Source organism: Phacochoerus africanus, chromosome X (genome assembly GCF_016906955.1).
Source record: "Phacochoerus africanus isolate WHEZ1 chromosome X, ROS_Pafr_v1, whole genome shotgun sequence".
Lineage (NCBI taxonomy): Eukaryota > Metazoa > Chordata > Mammalia > Artiodactyla > Suidae > Phacochoerus > Phacochoerus africanus.
The window spans coordinates 71,139,361-71,158,814 of NC_062560.1; the positions used below are offsets into that span (position 1 = coordinate 71,139,361).

Here is a 19,454-nt window from a genome sequence, read left to right on the forward strand (position 1 = left end):
ACCATTCTATCATAGAAGTTCAGTGTGAAGTTCATTATAATTAATAAGCTTATAAATTTTTTAAAGAGAAAATACAGGAAGAGAAGTAGTAAGGAAGGCGTTGGGCAAAAAAAAAAAAACAAAAAAAAAATCACTTTTTATGGATAATCTGATACTAGGGCACACTATATAAGTTCCTTGCCCCCAAAATATCTTTCTTGATAATAACTGATTTTAAAATTAGTCTCATCTGATTAGAGTGCCTGAAAATCTAGCAACTAGCAATTCATTTGATTAATGGACATCTCCCTTGAAAAATGCCAATTATCTACTGGCCACTGACAGAAAAATGTGAATTAATTCAATGAGACAGCCTTCCTTCCAACTTTTTAAGCAGAAAATAGCTGCTCTGTGAGAAGAGAAGTTCTGATTCAGGGAAGGGGAAGGGTGGGAGCAGATTTTAAAGCAGAGAATCCTTTTGGAGAAAGCCTTAGTCATGGAGTCTTCTGTGAGGTACTCAGGTAGGATAGCATGAGTGAGCTGGAAAGCCAGGAGAAAGAGAATGAAGAGGATGTCAAAAACATACTTTGTCTAGTTTAAAGCCTAAGTTTTCTAGTTGATCTTAAGGACAAGTTAAATGGTTCTTTTCCTTCATATACGAAAGGCCTCACCATCAGGAAAATAATATTCAATCAGTATGAATATGTTTTTGTGGGAAGTATTATTTTAACATGATGTTTCAAAGAGGAGACATTATAAACACCAAATATCTGTTCTTTAAGATTTGAGTTGCCTATACATGGGAAGTCCTGTTGGGCTAACCAGAGATGCCATCGAAATGTTTTACTATATTTAATTACAAGTGGCAATAAATTATAAAAATCAATATTTAGGCATTCATGGATATAAGAAAACTGGCTACATTTTGATTTTCATGAAAGAACCAATACAATTGTTTTTTTCTACAAAATCACCAACACAAGCACTACATTTTAATATTCTTACAAATGGTTACCCAAGTTTATTCATGATAATATATGCTTTAGGACAATAGATTGTCTGGTCTATCTGGGCAAACCTGGTGTTTTCCCTTTTAAAAAAATAAAACATCCTCTTTTTTTCAGAACAACAATAAAACCCCCAAACTCTGCTATCATTAAATACTACCAAGAACCATAAAATAGAAAGAATAGCAATGCAAAATAATTGTTTATGAATCCATAGAAACTAAAATATCTTAAAGTCTCATAGAAAGGATTTGTTTTTACTGGTTAAGCATTTATAGAAGCCCCATCAAAAAATGTCCCATTCACATCCGCTTTTGCTGCTCTAGAGATCTATCCAAAATGACATGAGGAGGCATCCCTACCTGCGTTTCTATTACAGAATGAGGGTATAATTTGAAGCTTTCCCTTATATAACCTTATATAAGGTTAAACTACCATGCTGCTAAGCTGCCATGTTTGAATTTTCCAGAGGAATACTCTCATAATTATTGGGAATGTCCACTAGTGTAACTGTGTCTTTTATACATTAACAACCCTAAATGATATGGAATCAGGCTGTTCGTTGCTTAATGCTGATGATGTTCCTTTCATGAAAGGACTATATCGTGTCCTTGACACAATGAACTGCTTTGCAGAACAGATACTGACTCACAGACTTTGAAAAACTTATGGTTTCCAAAGGAGACAATTCGGGGGGTGGGGGGATGCACTGGGGTTGTGGGATGGAAATCCTATAAAATTGGATTGTGATGATCATTGTACAACTATAAATGTAATAAATTCACTGAGTAATTAAAAATGTTTTTCAATTAAAAAAAGGAGTATATGATATCACATTTCTGAGAAAACTCATTGAAAAATTAAGATGATCTAGGGAGTTCCCATTGTGGCACAGTAGAAATGAATCCAGTCAGTATCCATGAGGATGTGGATTCAATCCCTGGCCTCGCTCAGTGGGTCAGGGTTCTGGAGTTGCTTTGAGCTGTGGTATAAGTCAAAGATGCAGTTTGAATCTCATGTTGCTGTGGCTGTGGTGTAGGCTGGCAGCTATAGCTCTGATTAGACCCGTAGCCTGGAAATTGCAATATGCCATGGGTGCAGCCCTAAAAAAAAGCAAAAAAAAAATTAAGATAATCTACTTTCAAAGCCCATTGATTATGGAAAGACTGCAAGTTATTTTGTGATCATTTTTAATTTTCCAATTTTACTTATCCTAATTCTATTACTAAAAAAGCATAAATGGAAAAAGTATCCCTGTTCTGAAAAGGTGAACACCAAAATCATATCTCTGAGTTTATAATATCAATTTTGATAAGAGGGCATAACAACACAAAGAAGATAGTGACAAGAGGAAAATAAATCAGAATATGAGGACATACATTGTCACATGCAAGTACTTCTAGTAATAAAGCAAAATGAGGAAAGAAAAAGCCAAACTGGTATGTAAAAATCCATAATAAAGTATCCCAGTACATTTTTAAGTATTGTTTTACATGTATATTAGATGTTCTTTACTACATTTCAATTATTGCATTAGACATCTCAAAATAAGGATACATACTTCTATACATCACACACAAGAAACAGATCTTTGTGTATGAAATATATATCACTTACATTATAAAGAGAATTATGTATAATTTCATTTATTAAATACTGAGGTCACAAATCTCCCAGGCTAAAATGTATACTTCAGTGCTTGGTAATAATCTGTCTCTGAACTAAGCAAAATAAAATACACTGCAATCAGTATACCGAGCATCCATGAGTAGATTACTTATATTCACTAAACAAAAGTGTAATATCCTCCAGTTTACATTCATGAGTTTTTCCTGTCAGTAGAAGCAGCAGCAGCAGTAGCAGAAGCAATAGTAGTAGTGGTAGGAGTAGTAATGGTATTCTCTTCAATACAAAAAAGATTCTTTAAAATTCCATCATTTAAAGAAAACAAGGCATACTACACAGTGGTTCTGAATCATAAAGTTTAATAATAGGACCAATTTGGCCAGACTTTTTAAAATAAATATGATTTTCAAATGGGTTCAAATTTTATGTAGATCATTAATACTACTTATTTAAAAAGACAGTTAATCTTCTTGAAGTATAACTATTATGTAGCATTGTCTAGAGTTTACTCAAATGAGTTACAACTATATCATGTATGCTAAGCCCACAAATCCACTATAGTAAAATTTCACTATATGACCATAAAATTCCAGGTAGATTAATATGATACACTGTAATTCAAAGCACATGGAAGTCCAAAAGAACAAGTGTCATTCATAATAAAGGGGAAAGATGTTAATTAAATCAAAAGTCAGCTTACCTAACACTAAGGTAGTACCAATACCATGTACTTCATTTTCAAAGGCTTAACTATGAACTATTTAGATTACAACAGCAATATAAAGCCTTAGGCTAAAAATTTCTTCACTTGTACTATAATTTCATTAGATGTAAAATTTACAGAAGCCTATGGAAACCTTTACTTCTAGATGAGGCCACATATGGATAATATACAGGTCTGTCTGCAAACATCCTCAATTTAATTCTGTAAAAACTTTGGCACCAACCACATCAGGAGTTCACATACTAGCACAAATGATTTTTGCTCTGGCACCAAAATAGTATGTTTACATTTTAGTAATTACAGTGAGTCAAATGAATAGCGTCCTTTGATTGTACACAATAACAAGCTTCTACAATACATGTTTGTTCTTCTTAAAAGAAACCTATCCTTTCAAGATCTAATGTTAAAAAATACTGACATTGCTTGGCATTATACTATTATATTTGCCTCTGATTATTGTAATGATTCCCTAAACCATTATTGTACAAAATCACAAAAAAAAACTGTTGAAGTAACTTTATTTGAAAGGAACTTTAGAAGCTAGTGTGCAGAAAAGCTGGTAGGACCTTCAGACACCCATTATATACTTAAATAAATACCTCAAAAATACTGAAAAACAATATAATATGAATATTGTGGATGTGTATATGTCTTTTACCTCACACTCCCTAAAAAAGTAAGCTTAAACAGAATATTCAAGTAATGTAGTAGAAAACAATGCCTTTGATATAAGATTGGACAAAAAGCCATACTTTTAATTTTTTCTTCATCCATTTTGGGTGAGGAACACTAAAAATCTTACAGGCCAGTTGATGTTCGCTTTTTCATGCTCCGTCGCTGAGCTAAGCTTGAAGCAGCAACAGGCTCTAGGACTGGTTGAAAGGTATTATGAGTCAGTGCAGAATATGTGGCAACCATGGCTCCCTAAAATAATGAGAAATATTACAAACTAAATAACTATCTCTGGAAGTTTAAAAACTTCCACATTATATCATGAAAGATTTAACTAGAATACAAGTTTTTTCCCCCTGGAAAATAATTGAGAATCTTTAATCTGTGCAGTAATGATCCCTTGATTAACACCAGATTAGTTATATAATTTTAATAACTATGTTTCTTACCAATTTTTAGAATACTAAAAAGTATTATTTTAATCAGTATATCATAACTCATCTAAATTGCTTTAAAATGTCTTTTAATTTTTATTTTTAATAGGAATTGTATATATTGCATATGTTATTTTGATATACATATTAAAATGATTATTTCAAACTGATTAACATATTTTCTACTCACATAGTTATTACTTTTTTTGTGCAATAAGAGCACCAGAAATCTACTTTTAGCAAATTTCTAGTATTCAATATAGTATTACTAACTTTAGTCATTGGGCTTCACATTAGATTTGTAGACTTATTCATCCTACATAACTGTATGCCTTCAGCAATATCTCCCCACTTCCCCCTCCTCTCTGTCCTTGGTAACCACTGATCTACTCTGTTTCTACATATTTGACTTTTTTATATTCCACATATAAGGAAGATCACATGTCATTTTTTTCTTTCTGTGTTTAGGTAAGTTCACTTAGCATGATGTCTTATAGGTTTATCTATGTTATTGCAAATGGCAGGATCTTCTTTAAAGCTGCATAATATTCCATTATATATATTCTATATGTAAACATATATATGTGTGTGTGCGTTTGTATATACATGTACACACATACACACACACACAGAATTTCTTCATCCACAGAGATATTTACAATCCCATGTTCAGTGCCCCATATTCAAAATAGCCAAGATATGGAAATATCTTAGTACTTATCGACAGATGAATGGTTAAAAGACTTAAATGTAAAATACAGAATTTAATTGTCTATAAATATGGAAACTTTCACTAATGATTATTTAGTAACAAATGCAATATTTTGTTTCCATATGAAACTTACATTCAGTCTGCTCCTTGCCCCAGTGTGTCCTAAAAACAAGTCAAATACAATCAAGAATTTTTTTTACTTTTTTTGATTTTAAGGGCCACACCCACAACATATAGAAGTTCCCAGGCCAGGGGTCAAAGTGGAGCTGCAGATGCAGGCCTACCCCAAAGCCACAGCAACACTGGATCTAAGCTATGTCTATGACCCAAACCATAGCTCACAGCATCCCTGGACCCTTTAACCCACTGAGTGAGGCCAGGGATTGAACCTGTGTCCTCATGGATACCAGTCAGGTTTGTTACCACTAAGCCACAATGGGAACTCCAAGAAGTTTTTATTTATCATTAGTAAGGCAGTAGATAAAGAAGGTTAAGAAGAATCCATGGTTGTTATTTTAAAAGGCAAACCAAAAAAAAAAAAAAAAAAGAAACCTATAGGGAGTTCCCCTTGTGATTCAGTGGGTTAAAAACCTGAGCTTGTCTCTGTGAGGATGAGAGTTAAATCCCTGGCCTCACTCTGTGGGTTGAGGATCTGATGTTGCTGCATGCTATGGTACAGGTGACAGATACAGCTCACCTCTGGTGCCGCCATGGCTGTGGCACAGGCCTCTGCTGCAGCTGCAATTCGACTCCTTGCCTGAATATCCATATGCCATAGGTTTAGATGTAAAAAGGAAAAAAAAACTATAAATATACCTTTAAAAATAAAGATACTTTATGGTAATTATATGTGTCATCAGTGAATGGCATGCAATAGCATTATTAGGTATCAAGCATTTAGAAGGTGCACAAAAGTATGTTTGTTTTACCTTAACAGCTTGTGATGTATCATTTCTACTTGGCTGATCATTTGGCAACTGATCTCTGTGGATCATCCATGAATGTTTTAATACTTGCTCTGTTGTGTACCGCTGCTGTGGGTCCATATGTAGCATATGGGAAAGCAAATCCTAAATTAAATTGAAAAAAATATATATACATACATAAAACTACGTATCATCAAAGATATTAGTAAAATATATAATTTCATATTGTCTCAAAATATGAAAGAATCAACAGCTTTGTGGTCTGTTTTATTTGATCTATCATTATGGAAAACAAAACCTACAGAATGAAAAGTTAACAGTTAAAAGAGAATCTTGAAACATATTTTTCAATATACAGTATATCCTTATGTGTCATTCTAAAATGAGAGGATACCAAATCTCTGGAACTGGAATGTGGTTAGTGAGCAAAAAAGAAAATAGAAAGTACAGGAGTACAATGGAATGTGCTTAATGGTCAAGAAGAGGAAGAAACAATTGATCTTTGCTGGTAATCTGGGCCCCAAAGTATAAGGGTGTCTATATACAGATACGACACAGAAACGAGGATGCTATGTTGTTAATATACTCAGTAACTGGTGGTTTAGTGTATAAAATATTAAAGGAAGCAAAACACAAAACCAAGATTAGCAGCAAAGTGCTAGCATAGCAGTGGTCAGAATACCCTAAGTTTTTCATCAGAGTAAATATGAATATGCTTCTCTGTTGTAATAAAACTTTGTAAATATGATCTGGGATAAAAAAAAATGGCAGAGGAGTGGGACATGGAACTCACTTTCTTCCCAAAACACAGCCAAAAAAAAAAAAAATCTATGTGTAGAACAATTCACACAGGAGATCTACTGAACACTGGCAGAAGACCTCAGACTTCCAAAAAAGGCAAGAAAATCTCCACCTAACTGGGCAGAACAAAAGGGAAAGAGAGAGAGAAAAAAAGGGAGAAGAGAAAAAAGGAATCAGGGGAGTTACCATTTTGGCACAGCAGAAATGAATCGGAATGGTATCCATAAGGATGTGAGTTCAATCCCTGACCTCACCCCAGTGGGGTGAGGATCCGGAGTTGCCATGAGCTGCAGATGCAGCTCAGATCCCATGTCACTGTGGCTGAGGCATATGCTGGCAGCTGCAGCTCCCATTTGATCCCTAGTCTGGGAACTTCCATATGCCACGACTGTGGCCTTAAAAAGCAAAAAAGGAAAAAAAAAAAGAAAAAAAGGAATCAGGATGGGAGCAGCATTCTTGAGATGGAGTGGTGAAAGAGTAAAGGAATCTGCACTCTGGGAGGCCACCTAACTGATGGGGATATTAGCCTGGACAGAGGGAGTGACTCAATGTCTTGGAGAAAAGTACAGTAGCCAATCTGAGGACAGCAAAGCAGAGAGACAGCTGCATAGACAATGGTACCAACACCCAGAGAACCATTGCCTGATACACTTGGGCTGGGGCTAGGCTCTGAGGCTTGGGCTTTGGAGGTCAGTTCCAGAGAGAAAAGTAGGGTTGGCTGTTTGGAAAAAACCAGAGGAGGCTCTGGAGTGGTGCACCACAGCCAAAGGAGTACAAAAGAAGGCCTGTACCTCCCAGAACAGCAAGGCATCATTGTTGGGGAGTGATAGAAGAGTGGGGCAGGACTGCCATAAGGACTTCTTTCTCTGTGCATGCGTGGGCTCTTAAGTGGCAGGGAGCCTCTTGATTGGGCTACAGGGGCGTGTGCAAACTACTACAGCCAACTCAGACTCCAGAAGGCCCACCACCACTTAGAGCCTGTGACCAGGCAGCACCTACTGCCAGAGTCACCCCAGGGTTCGCTGCCTTGGAGGGCTCTGAAACCCAGTGCTGCCCATTGCCCCCAGCTCTCTGGGAGTGCACATGACCAGCCCTTGCTGCTGCCATGGGGCCAGGGTCCATGCCACCTCCCTGGGGGGGCGGTCACCACCATTGCCAAGGGCCTGGCGACCAAACACCACCTGTAGGGGCCACACATTGTCCACATCTCCCTGGAAGCACTCACAGGCTATATACATTTACACCCCCATCAAGAGGATAACACCTTGCACACACTGAGGAAAGAGACAGCAAGCCATCCTCGCACCAAAAAATATTAAACCCATACAAGCTAACAGGGATGCTCCCACATATAAATAGCCTTTGTAGACTACAGTAGATAACTGTGACCCTTAAACACACATCATGAGAAAAATGTAAGTAAAAGGAAGAAGCTAAGGAATCATTCCCAGTTGAACAGGAGAACTCTCCTGCAGGAGTAAACAAGGAAACAGACCTCTGCAGTGTAACAGACACTGAGTTCAAAAAGACGGTAATGAAAATACTGAAGGAATTAAGGACTATCAACAGCAATGCAGATTACTTTACAAAGGAACTACAAACTATATGGAGGAGCAATGAAAAATTAGAAAATACATTTGCCAAGAAAAAAAAAAAGTAAGCTAAAGGCATTGAACAACAAAATAAATAATGCAGAAGAATAAGTGACTTGAAAGATAGAATAAGGGAAATCACCCAATCAGAGCAGCAGACAGCCAAATGAAAAAATAAAATAAAATAAAAGCAATATAAGACATCTATAGGATAATATAAAGCTGGCCAATCTATACATTATAGGGATCCCAGGAAAAGAAAGAGAAAAGGGGATTGAAAATGTATAGGAAGAAATTATGGCTGAAAAATCCCAAATAAAAAAAAAAAGAAACAGATATCAAGAAGCAGGTGGAACAGAGGGTCCCCACAAATATGAACCCAAACAGAACTGCACCAAGACATATTAAAATAGAAATGGCAAAACTTAAACAGAAGGAGAAAGTTCTAAAGACAGGAAGAGAAAAACAAAGTATTACAAGGGCACCCCCATAAGGCTTTTAGCTGATTTCCCTCCAGGAATGCCACAAGCCAGAAGAGTGACAAGAGATATTTAAAGTTCTAAAAGGGAAAAATTTACAAACTAGAATATGCTACCCAGCAAATTATCATCTAAAATAGAAGGACAAATAAAGACTTTCCGAGACAAGCAAAAACAAAAAGAATACAGCAATACTAAGCCTATCCTAAAAGAAATTTTGAAAGTTCTCATCTAAATAGGAAAGAAATAAGAAGATATAGGATGGAGGAAGTCAAAATTGGGAAGCAAACACAAAAATAAGCCAGTATACATATCAAAAAGAAACAAAACAAACAAAAAAACCAAAAAGCCTACCGATGAAACACAAGGAATAAAAAAGCGTAAACATGAAGACACAATAAAAAGCACTAAAGTCATAAAATTTGGGGAAGGAGACTACAGTGTTGGCTCTTTCTTAGAATCTGTTTGAGGCTATATGACTATCAGTCTAAAAAAAGCAGCTATAGGAAGGTGTTAACATACTAGAAAAACATGGCAACCCTGAACCAAAAACAACAAAAGATTCATAAAAAAAGAGAAAAGGACACAAACAAAAAAGAAAAGGAAATTATCAAACCACAAAGGGAAAAATGAACAAAGGAGAAATATAGAATCATCTTAAAAGTTTAAAAGATATGTAATAAATACATACCTGTTAATAATTCAATGGAATGAAAGCTCCAATAAAAAGACCTAGGTGGCAGACTGGATTAAAAAAAGAGACTACAATATTCTGCCTATAAGAGACTCACATTAGGGCAAAGGACACAAAAATTGAATGTGAGAGGACATAAAAAGATATTTCATGCAGATGGGAACAATGAGAAAGCAAAAGTTTCAATGCTCATATCAGACAAAACAGATGTTAAAACAAAGGCCATAAAGAAAAAGCACGATACTATTTAATGATAAAAGGATCAATTCAAGAAGTGGCTATTACATTTGTCAATATATATGTTCCTAATATAGGACCACCCAAATATATAAAACAAATACTAACAGACATAAAAGGAGAGGGCCAATAGAACGGTTAGAATTAATTGACATTTTCAGTACATTATATCCCCCCAAAAAACGGAATACACATACAAAAAAGAGAGAGAATACTATGAACAATCATATGTCAAAAAATTGGACAACCTAGAAGAAATGACAATATTCTAGAAACACCAATCTCACCAAAATTGAGTCAAGAAGAAATAGATTATTTGATCAGACTAATCAGTAGAAATGAAATTAAGTGTGTAGAGATTAAGGCCTTGTCAGTTGCATCATTTGAAACTATTTTCTCCCATTCTATAAGTTGACTTTTTATTTTCTTTTTGGTTTCCTTTGCTGTGCAAAAGCTTGGCAGTTTGAATAGACATTTCTCCAAGGAAGATATACAGATGGCCAACAAACACATGAAAAAATGCTCAACATCCCTGATTATTAGAGAAATGCAAACCAAAACTACCACAAGATAGCCACCAGTCAAGATGGCTATCATTAACAAGTCCACAAAAAACAAGTGCTGGAGGGAGTGTGGAGAAAAGGGAACCCTCCTGCACTCTTAGTGGGAATGTAAGCTGGTACAGCCACTATGGAAACAGTACGAAGATACCTTAGAAATCTATACATAGAAATACCATATGACCCAGCAATCCCACTCTTGGGCATAAATCCAGACAAAACATTCCTTGAAAAAGACACATGCACCAGCATGTTCACTGCAGCGCTATTCACAATAGCCAATACATGGAAACAACCCAAATGTCCATTGACAGATGATTGGATTAGGAAGATGTGATATATATACAGAATGGAATACTAGTCAGCCATAAAAAAGAACGACATAATGCCATTTGCAGCAACATGGATGGAACTAGAGACTCTCATCCTGAATGAAGAAAGTCAGAAAGAGAAAGACAAATACCATATATCACTTATATCTGGAATCTAATATATGGCACAAATGAACCTTTCCACAGAAAAGAAAATCATGGACATGGACAACAGACTTGTGGTTGCCAAGGGGGATGGGTAGAGAGTGGGGTGGCTTGAGAGCTTAGGGTTAATGGATGCAAACTACTGCCTTTGGAATGGATTCACAATGAGATCCTGCTTTGTAGCACTGGGAACTATGTCTGGTCACTTATGATGGAGTATGATAATGTAAGAAAATAGAATGTTGGAGTTCCTCTCATGGCTCAGTGGTTAACGAATATGACTAGAAACCATGAGCTTGTGGGTTCAATCCCTGGCCTTGCTCAGTGGGCTAAGGATCTGGCATTGCCATGAGCTGTGGTGTAGGTTTCAGACACAGCTCAGATCCCATGTTGCAGTGGCCATGGCATATGCTGGCAGCTACAGCTCCAATTACACCCCTATCCTGGGAACCTCCATGTGCCATGGGAGCAGCCCTAGAAAAATGCAAAAAGACATTAAAAAAAAAAAAAGAATGTGTAGTTTTCCTGTGTTGAGCAGAGTGAACAGAAGTGACTTTAAATGAAATATAGTTATCTATAGGGAAGCAGATAAAAGACATGCTACTCTGAAAATGGTGGAATAGAAGGACTGGAGCTCAACTTCTCTCCTAAAAACAACAAAATTCACAACTAAAGGCTGAGCAGTCTTCAACCAAATGGACTGAAAACCTTCAAAAAGATACCCTATTCCAGAAGAAAAAGAGGAGGCCACATCAAGAGGTAGGAGGGGCAATTTCACAATATTAACAACCCCAAACCTCCCGAGTGGGAAGCTCCATAGACTGAAAACTAACTGGTTCACAGAGACTCACCTACAGCAGTGAGAGTTTTGAGCCACATATCAAACCCTCATGTGCTGGGATCTGGCACTGGGAGAAAGAGCCCCTGGAGCATCTGGCATTGAAGGCCAGTGGGGCTTTTGTGCAGGAGCTCCACGGGACTGGGGAAAACAGAGACCCCATTCTTAAAGGGTGCACACAGACTTTCACGTGCACTGGGTCGCAGGGCAAAGCAACGTCTCCGTAGGAATCTGGGTCAAACTTGACTGCAGAACTTGGAGGACCTCCTGGGTAAACATGGGTGAATGTGGCTTGCTGTGAGGGAAGGACATTGGAAGCAAAGCTCTCAGGGATATTCAGCAGCATGCATTTCTCTGGAGGTGGCCATTTTGGGAGAAGCCCCAGGGCAAACAACAATCCAGGTGGAATCACAGACTCACCCCTCAGTAAACAGGCTCCCTAAAGACACCCCAGGCACACAGCCACCTCTAATCCCATCCAGAGACTAAGCCCTACCCACCAGAAGGATAGGAATCAGCTCCACCTACCAGGGAGCAGGCATCAGTCCCTCCCATTGGGAAACCTACAGAAAGCCCCCGTATGGACATCAGCCACAAGGGGGGCAGACACCAGAAGTAAGAGAGACTACTACTCTAGTATCTGTAAAAAGGTCACCACACCAAAAACCTATAAAAGTGAAGAGACAGAGAAGTATAACTCAAATGAGGGAAAAAGGAAAAAAAACCCAGAAAATCAGCTAAATTATCAGGAGATTCTCAACCTCCAGGAAAAAGACTTTAGATTGTTGATGCTGAAGATGAGGCAAGACATTGGAAATAAACTGGAGGCAAAGATGGATAACTTACAGGAAACACTGACCAAAGGGATACAAGATATAAAACTGAAACAAGAAGAGATGCAAAATACAATAACTGAAATAAAAAATTCACTAGAAGTAGCCAACAGCGGAATACAGGAGGCAGAAGAACGAATGAGTGAGGTGGAGGACAGATTAGTGGAAATTACGGATGCAGAATAGAAAAGAGAAAAAGATTGAAAACAAATGAAGAGAGTCTCAGAAAACTCTGGGACAACATAAATACACCAACATCCACATTATAGGGGTGCCAGAAGGAGAAGAGAGAGAGAAGGGGACAGAAAAAATATTCCAAGAGATAACAGCTGAAAACTACCCTAACATGGGAAAGGAACCACTCACTCAAATCCAGGAAGCACAATGAGAACCATATAAAATAAACCCAAGGAGGAACACCCTGAGACACATATTAATTAAACTGACCAAAATGAAAGACAAAGAGAAAATCTTGAAAGCAGCTAGGGAAAAGAAACAAGTAACATACAAGGGAACCCTGATAAGGTTATCGGCAGATTTTTCAGCAGAAACTCTGCAGGCCAGAAGGAAGTGGCATGATATGTTTAACGTGATGAAAGAAAAAAAAAAACCCAAACAAGATTACTTTACCCAGCCAGGCTGAAATTCAGATTTGAAGGAGAAATCAAAACCTTCACAGATAAGCAAAAGCTAAGAGAATTCATCAACACTAAACCAGCTTTACAACTAATACTACAAGAACTTCTCTAGGCAGAAAAGAAAAGGCAGCAACAGGAAACAAAAACACCACACATGACAAGGCTCACCATATATAGTAAAGGTATATATACAGTAAAGACACAAAATCATCCATGCACAATTATGCCACCAAAATCAGAAATCATGAGAAGAGGTGGGTACAAATGCAGGACACTGGAGATGAAATTATAATTAAGAGACCAACAACTTAAAACAATCTCATTATATATATAGACTCATATCAAAACATCAGAATAACTGCAAACCAAAAATCTACAATTTATACACAAACAAATAAGAAAAATCAACTCAATTAGAACACTAAAGATAGTCATCAAACCAGAAGAGGAGAGTACAAGAGAAGAAAGGAAGAAGAAAGAGCAACAAAAACAAATGTAAAGCAATTAATAAAATGGCAATAAGAACATACATATCAATAATTACTTTAAAGGATTTCCCGTTGTGGTGCAGTGGTTAACGAATCCAACTAGGAACCATGAGGTTGCAGGTTCGATCCCTGCCCTTGGTCAGTGGGTTAAGGATCTGGCATTGCCATGAGCTGTGGTGTAGGTCGCAGGCATGACTTGGATCCTGCATTGCTGTGGCTCTGGCGTAGGCCGGTGGCTACAGCTCTGATTCGACCCCTAGCCTGGGAACCTCCATATGCCATGGGAGCAGCCCTAGAAAAGGCAAAAAGACAAAAAATAATAATAATAATTACTTTAAATGTTAATGTACTAAATGCCCCAACCAAAAGCTGTAAACAGGCTGAATGGGTACAAAAACAAGATCCATATATATGCTGTCTTCAAGAGACCCACTTCACTTCCACAGACACATACAAATTGAAAGTGAGAGGATGGAAGAAAATATTCCATGCAAACGGGGATCAAAAGAAAGCTGGAATAGCAATACTCATAACAGACAGAATAGACTTTAAAATAAAGAATATTTTAAGGGACAAGGAAGGCCACTACATAATGATCAAAGGATCAATCCAAGAAGAAGATGTCACAATTTTAAATATCTATGCACCCAACATAGGTTCACCACAATATATAGGGCAACTGCTAACAACCTTAAAAGGACAAATTGACAATAACACAATAATAGTGGGGGACTTTAACACCCCACTCACAGCAATGGACAGATCATCCAGACAGAAAATCAATAAGGAAACACAGGCCCTGAATGAAGCATTAAACCAGATGGACTTAAGAGATATTGATAGGACATTCCATCCAAAAGCGACAGAATACATATTCTTTTCATGTGCACAAGGAACATTCTCTAAGATTGATCATATCCTGGGCTACAAATCCAACCTCAGTAACTTTAAGAAAACTGAAATCATATAAAGCATCTTTTCTGACCACAATGCTATATAACTGGAACAGCCACATGTAAAGAATGAAATTAGAACACTCCCTAACACCATACACAAAAATAACCTCAAAAAGGATTAAAGACCTAGATATAAGACCGGACACTATAAAACTCTTAGAGGAAAATATAGGCCAAACACTCTCTGACATAAATGACAGCAACATCTTCTCAGATCCTCCTCTTAGAGTCATGACAGTAAAATCAAAAATAAACAAATGGGACCTAATCAAACTTAAAAGTTTCTGCACAGCAAAGGAAACCCTAGAAAGAAATGAAAAGACAATCCACAGTATGGGAGAAAATCTTTGCAAATGAATCAACTGACAAGGGATTAATCTCCAAAATTTATAAACACCTTCTACAGCTCCATACCACAAAAACAAACAACCCCCTCAAAAAATGGGCAGAAGATCTAAACAGACAGTTCTCCAAAGAAGACATGCAAAATGGCCAAAAAAACACATGAAAAGATGTTCAACATCACTCATTATTAGAGAAATGCAAATCAAAACCACTATGAATGGCCATCATCAAGAAGTCTACAAACAATAAGTGCTGGAGAGGGTGTGAAGAAAAAGGAACCCTATTACATTGTTGGTGGGAATGTAATTTGGTGCAACCACTATGGAAAACAGTACGGAGATTCTTCAGAAAACTAAAAATAAAATGACCATTTTATTCAGAGAAATCCAGCATCTATCCAGAGAAAACCATGACTCGCAAAAAACATATGTACTCTAATATTCACTGCAGCACTATTTGCAATAGCCAAGACATGGAAACAACCTAAATGTCCATCAACAGAGAAATGGATCAAGAAGATGTGGTACATATACACAATGGAGTATTACTCAGCCATTAAAAGGAACGAAAATACTGGCATTCTAAGCAACATGGATGGACTTAGAAATTATCATGCTAAGTGAAGTCAGTCATATAACGAGACACCAACATCAAATGCTTTCACTGACATGTAGAATCTGAAAAAGGGACAGACTGAACTTCTTTGCAGAACAGATGCTGACTCACAGGCTTTGAAAAACTTTTGGTCTCTGGAGGAGACAGTTTGGGGTTTGGAGGGATGCACTGGGGTAGTGGGATGGAAGTCTTATATAATTGGATTGTGATGATCACTGTACAACTATAAATGTAATAAATTCATTGAATAATAAAAAAAGAAAAAAGAAAAAATAGAAAAAAAAAGAAAAAAAACTATGTGTGACATATATTAACTGGGTTAATCTTCATAACAACGTGAGGTAAGTATTATTACTATCTTCACTTTACAGATGTGGAAACTGAGACACAAAGAGATTAAGTACCATTTCCAAAGTCACATAGCTAGTAAACTAGTATGTAATGCATTAACTAGTAAGTAAGGATATACATCCAGGCAATAACTCAGAATCTGGCTCATAAGTACTAAGCAATAATGCTTCTCGATCTTCCCTATTAAACTCAATATTAATTATGAACCTTATATAATTACTTGCTGCTTTATTTTTAAAATAGTAACTATTGTTTATACACAATAATTGCTCAATGTTCACAGTACTAAAAGCTTTCATGGAAAATATCAAAATCCCTGTATCAGTAAATACCAGTTTTTCATAACAAAGTATAACAGTATTTTTAAAAATTTTATTGGAGTATAGTTGATTTAAATGTGTTAGTTGCAGGTGTACAGCAAAGTGAATCAGTTATACATATACATATATCCATTCTTTTCCAGATTTTTTTCCCATCTAGGTTATTAAAGAATATTGAGTATATTTCCCTGTGCTATATAGTAGGTCCTTATTAGTTATCTATTTCATATATAGTAGTGTGTATATGTTAATCCCAACCTGCTAATTTATCCCTCTCCTCCACATTTCCCCTTTGGTAACCATAAGTTTGATTTTTTCATTTGTTTGTTTTTTGGATTTTTTTTTGCATTCTGAATTCATCGTTTGTTGGTTGTTTTTCAAAAACAATATTTATTTTTTTCTACTATAGTTGATTTACAATATTCTGACAATTTCTGCTGTACAGCAAAGTGACCCAGTCATATATATATATATACACATACACATTCTTTTTGTCACATTATCCTCCATCATGTTCCAAGTGACCAGATAAAGTTCCCTGTGCTATACAGTAGGATCTCATTGCTTATCGACCCCCAATGTAATAGTTTGCATCTATTAACCCCAAACTTCTGGTCCATTCCACTCCCTCCCCCCCCCTTGGCAACCACAAGTCTGTTCTCCAATGTGAGTCTGTTTCTGTTTTGTAAATGAGTTCCTTTATATCATTTTTATTAGATTCCACATAAAAGTGATAACATATGACATCTGTATAAGAGTATTAAATTTTATTATATATTTATTGAAAAAATTTAACTGAAATTAAAGGCAGTTAAAGTTATGATGGCCATGTAATTTGTTATCCAAACTGGGACACCTGAGAGACAAAGGCATAAACCAGGGTTGTGCCAAGAAAACTGTGATGTATGGTCAACCTTGTTAAAAAGCAAAAAGGATATAATAATTTCTGTGGTAAAATTCAGCTAAGTTATATAAGATTGAGGTTGTCAATTCATATTTGGAGACAAAGATTGATTTTCAAAAGCAAAGTGTATTCTCCTTAAACGAAAATGAAAATGCAGTAAATGTGACTATATCCTAAATGCTTATAAAACAGTATAATTATTGTTTTTGCAAAGACGTGAAAAGAATGTTGATTAGTTTATGATATCAAATGGCTTCATAGAAGAAGTATCAACATTTTGCTACTTTCTTTTAAGGAACTTGAAGTAGTTTTAATAGGACTTAATTTATTTTATTTCTTTTTAACCTCCTTCAAAAATAAGCAGCAAGGTATCTTTGACAGAATGACAAGAAAATGGGTGACAAATGAAAGAGCAAAAGTGTTATTATCTTAGGTAACATTCACTGAACTTTCTTGATAGCTAAGAGGAAAATGAGTTCACCCACGGTTCCCAGAAATCTGTCGCTTCCATATGAATAATTTTCCATTTATTTCAAAGTAGACATAGTAGTGCTGGCCAGTTTTTTAAAAAAGAATGACCCCTTATATATAATCAGCTGGATATTTATATAATCTAATTGGTAGAGAGCCATTACAAATTAAATGATTAACTTATAACCTAGACTCAAAGATTTCTTATTTTTTATACACATTTCCAGTAAAACTCAGTAAAACTCCAAATTCTTTGAACAAACACTAATAAAGGAGAAAAGCAACTTCCCTATTCTCACAGTACTCAGGTGGCAAATTCATTAAGTTTAAAAACTATTGATTGATAATTCATCACTTCTATTTCAATTTTAATCATGTGACTGAGAAAATCATGTTTTTCATTGCAGTTATTACTAACTATACTGCAAGCAGTTTAATTTGGTCAAATGTGTTAGAATTCTTACTTCCTCAGTATAAAAGACTGAGTTCCATACATACTTAAGTAACACTTTCTGCATTCATTACAGGTAACAACAAATAATCATCCCCCACAATAAAACTAAGAGTATAATTCTAATTGCTAAATTTGCTGGGGAACCTTTCTAGCTTTGTTTATACATTGTAGTCTTTCTCTAGTATAATTTGACACAAGACATATGAAATTTATAGTACTAGAACTTCTAGAAGGATTCCAATATAGTATTTTAACTGTAAAGCTGCTTTGTGATATAGATTATGTAATGGGTAAGAAGCTTCAGTTTATCTAAATTCCATATTGTAGAAAAGAAGTGGTTGAACAAGAACACATTTTCTTTCATCCTTCTATTATTAAAGGGTTATAGATCTCTTTATTCTCCATTCCATCCACATAAGCCAAGCTAATAAAGCCTTTCCTCCTCTGGAAAGTCTTCTCTAATATGTGGTAGACTGAAAAGAGTACTGGACTGAAAATCAATTCCAGCGATGTCACTCAGTTAGTGACCATGGACAATATAAATTTTACACACCTTGGTTTATCTATCTGCAAAATGATGGACCAGAGCCCATCTAGCTCTAGAAATATATGACTTGTAAATACATGAGCAAAAGACTTCATTTAAAAGCAACTTTAAGCTAAAATGGAAAAGAACTATTTACATAAAACCTAATCACTTATTTTAAATTTATAGCCATTAATAATAGGAAAAGATTTACTTTTATATATTGGACAAAAAGAGCTTATGATAAATTAACAATGCAAGGTATATTTGAAGAGAAGAGTAAACAGCTTGTGAAAAGATATTAATAATAAAATAAGTATTTATTATGGTAGGTGTGATAAGAAATGCAAAAATGAATATGACATTTAAAGCTTTCTGAGTGGGCAAAATAAAAATGTATACAAATGAACATAGGAGTTCCCTTCATGGCTCAGAAGTTACGAACCCAACTAGGATCCATGAGGATGCAGGTTTGATCTCTGGCCTCGCTCAGTGGGTTAAGGATCTGGCGTTGCCATGAGCTGTGGTGTAGGTCACAGATGCAGTCAGATCCTGCATTATTGTGGCTGTGGTGTAGTCTGGCAGCTGCAGCTGTGATTCGACCCTTAGCCTGGGAACTTCCATATGCCTCAGGTGCAGCCCTAAAAGGCAAAAAAAAAAAAAAAAAAGTATACAAAGGAATATATAACCAGGGATAACATGATTAAATACTCATACTCTAAGAAAGTATATACAATGCAGTAATAGGAACACAGTTGAGGAAAAGTACAAGCTGATCTTTTTAAAGGAGGCAAGG

General features: G+C 36.1%; 1 protein-coding gene across 3 annotated transcripts in view; it reads right to left on the reverse strand.

Annotated features, from left to right (window-relative positions):
* Nucleotides 1–3,837: 3,837 nt before the first annotated feature.
* The window catches only part of RPS6KA6 (ribosomal protein S6 kinase A6), a 174,477-nt gene continuing 158,860 nt past the window's right edge, over nt 3,838–19,454 (reverse strand). For 2 of the 3 annotated variants that reach the window (XM_047765584.1, XM_047765586.1), the window contains exons 21-22: nt 6,084–6,224; nt 3,838–4,260 (exon numbers count right to left, since the gene is read on the reverse strand). In XM_047765584.1, coding sequence (XP_047621540.1) covers nt 4,135–4,260; nt 6,084–6,224 — 267 coding nt within the window. In that variant the 3' untranslated portion in view covers nt 3,838–4,134. The remainder of the gene's footprint in view (nt 4,261–6,083; nt 6,225–19,454) is intronic. The other variant, XM_047765585.1, reaches the window with a different exon arrangement.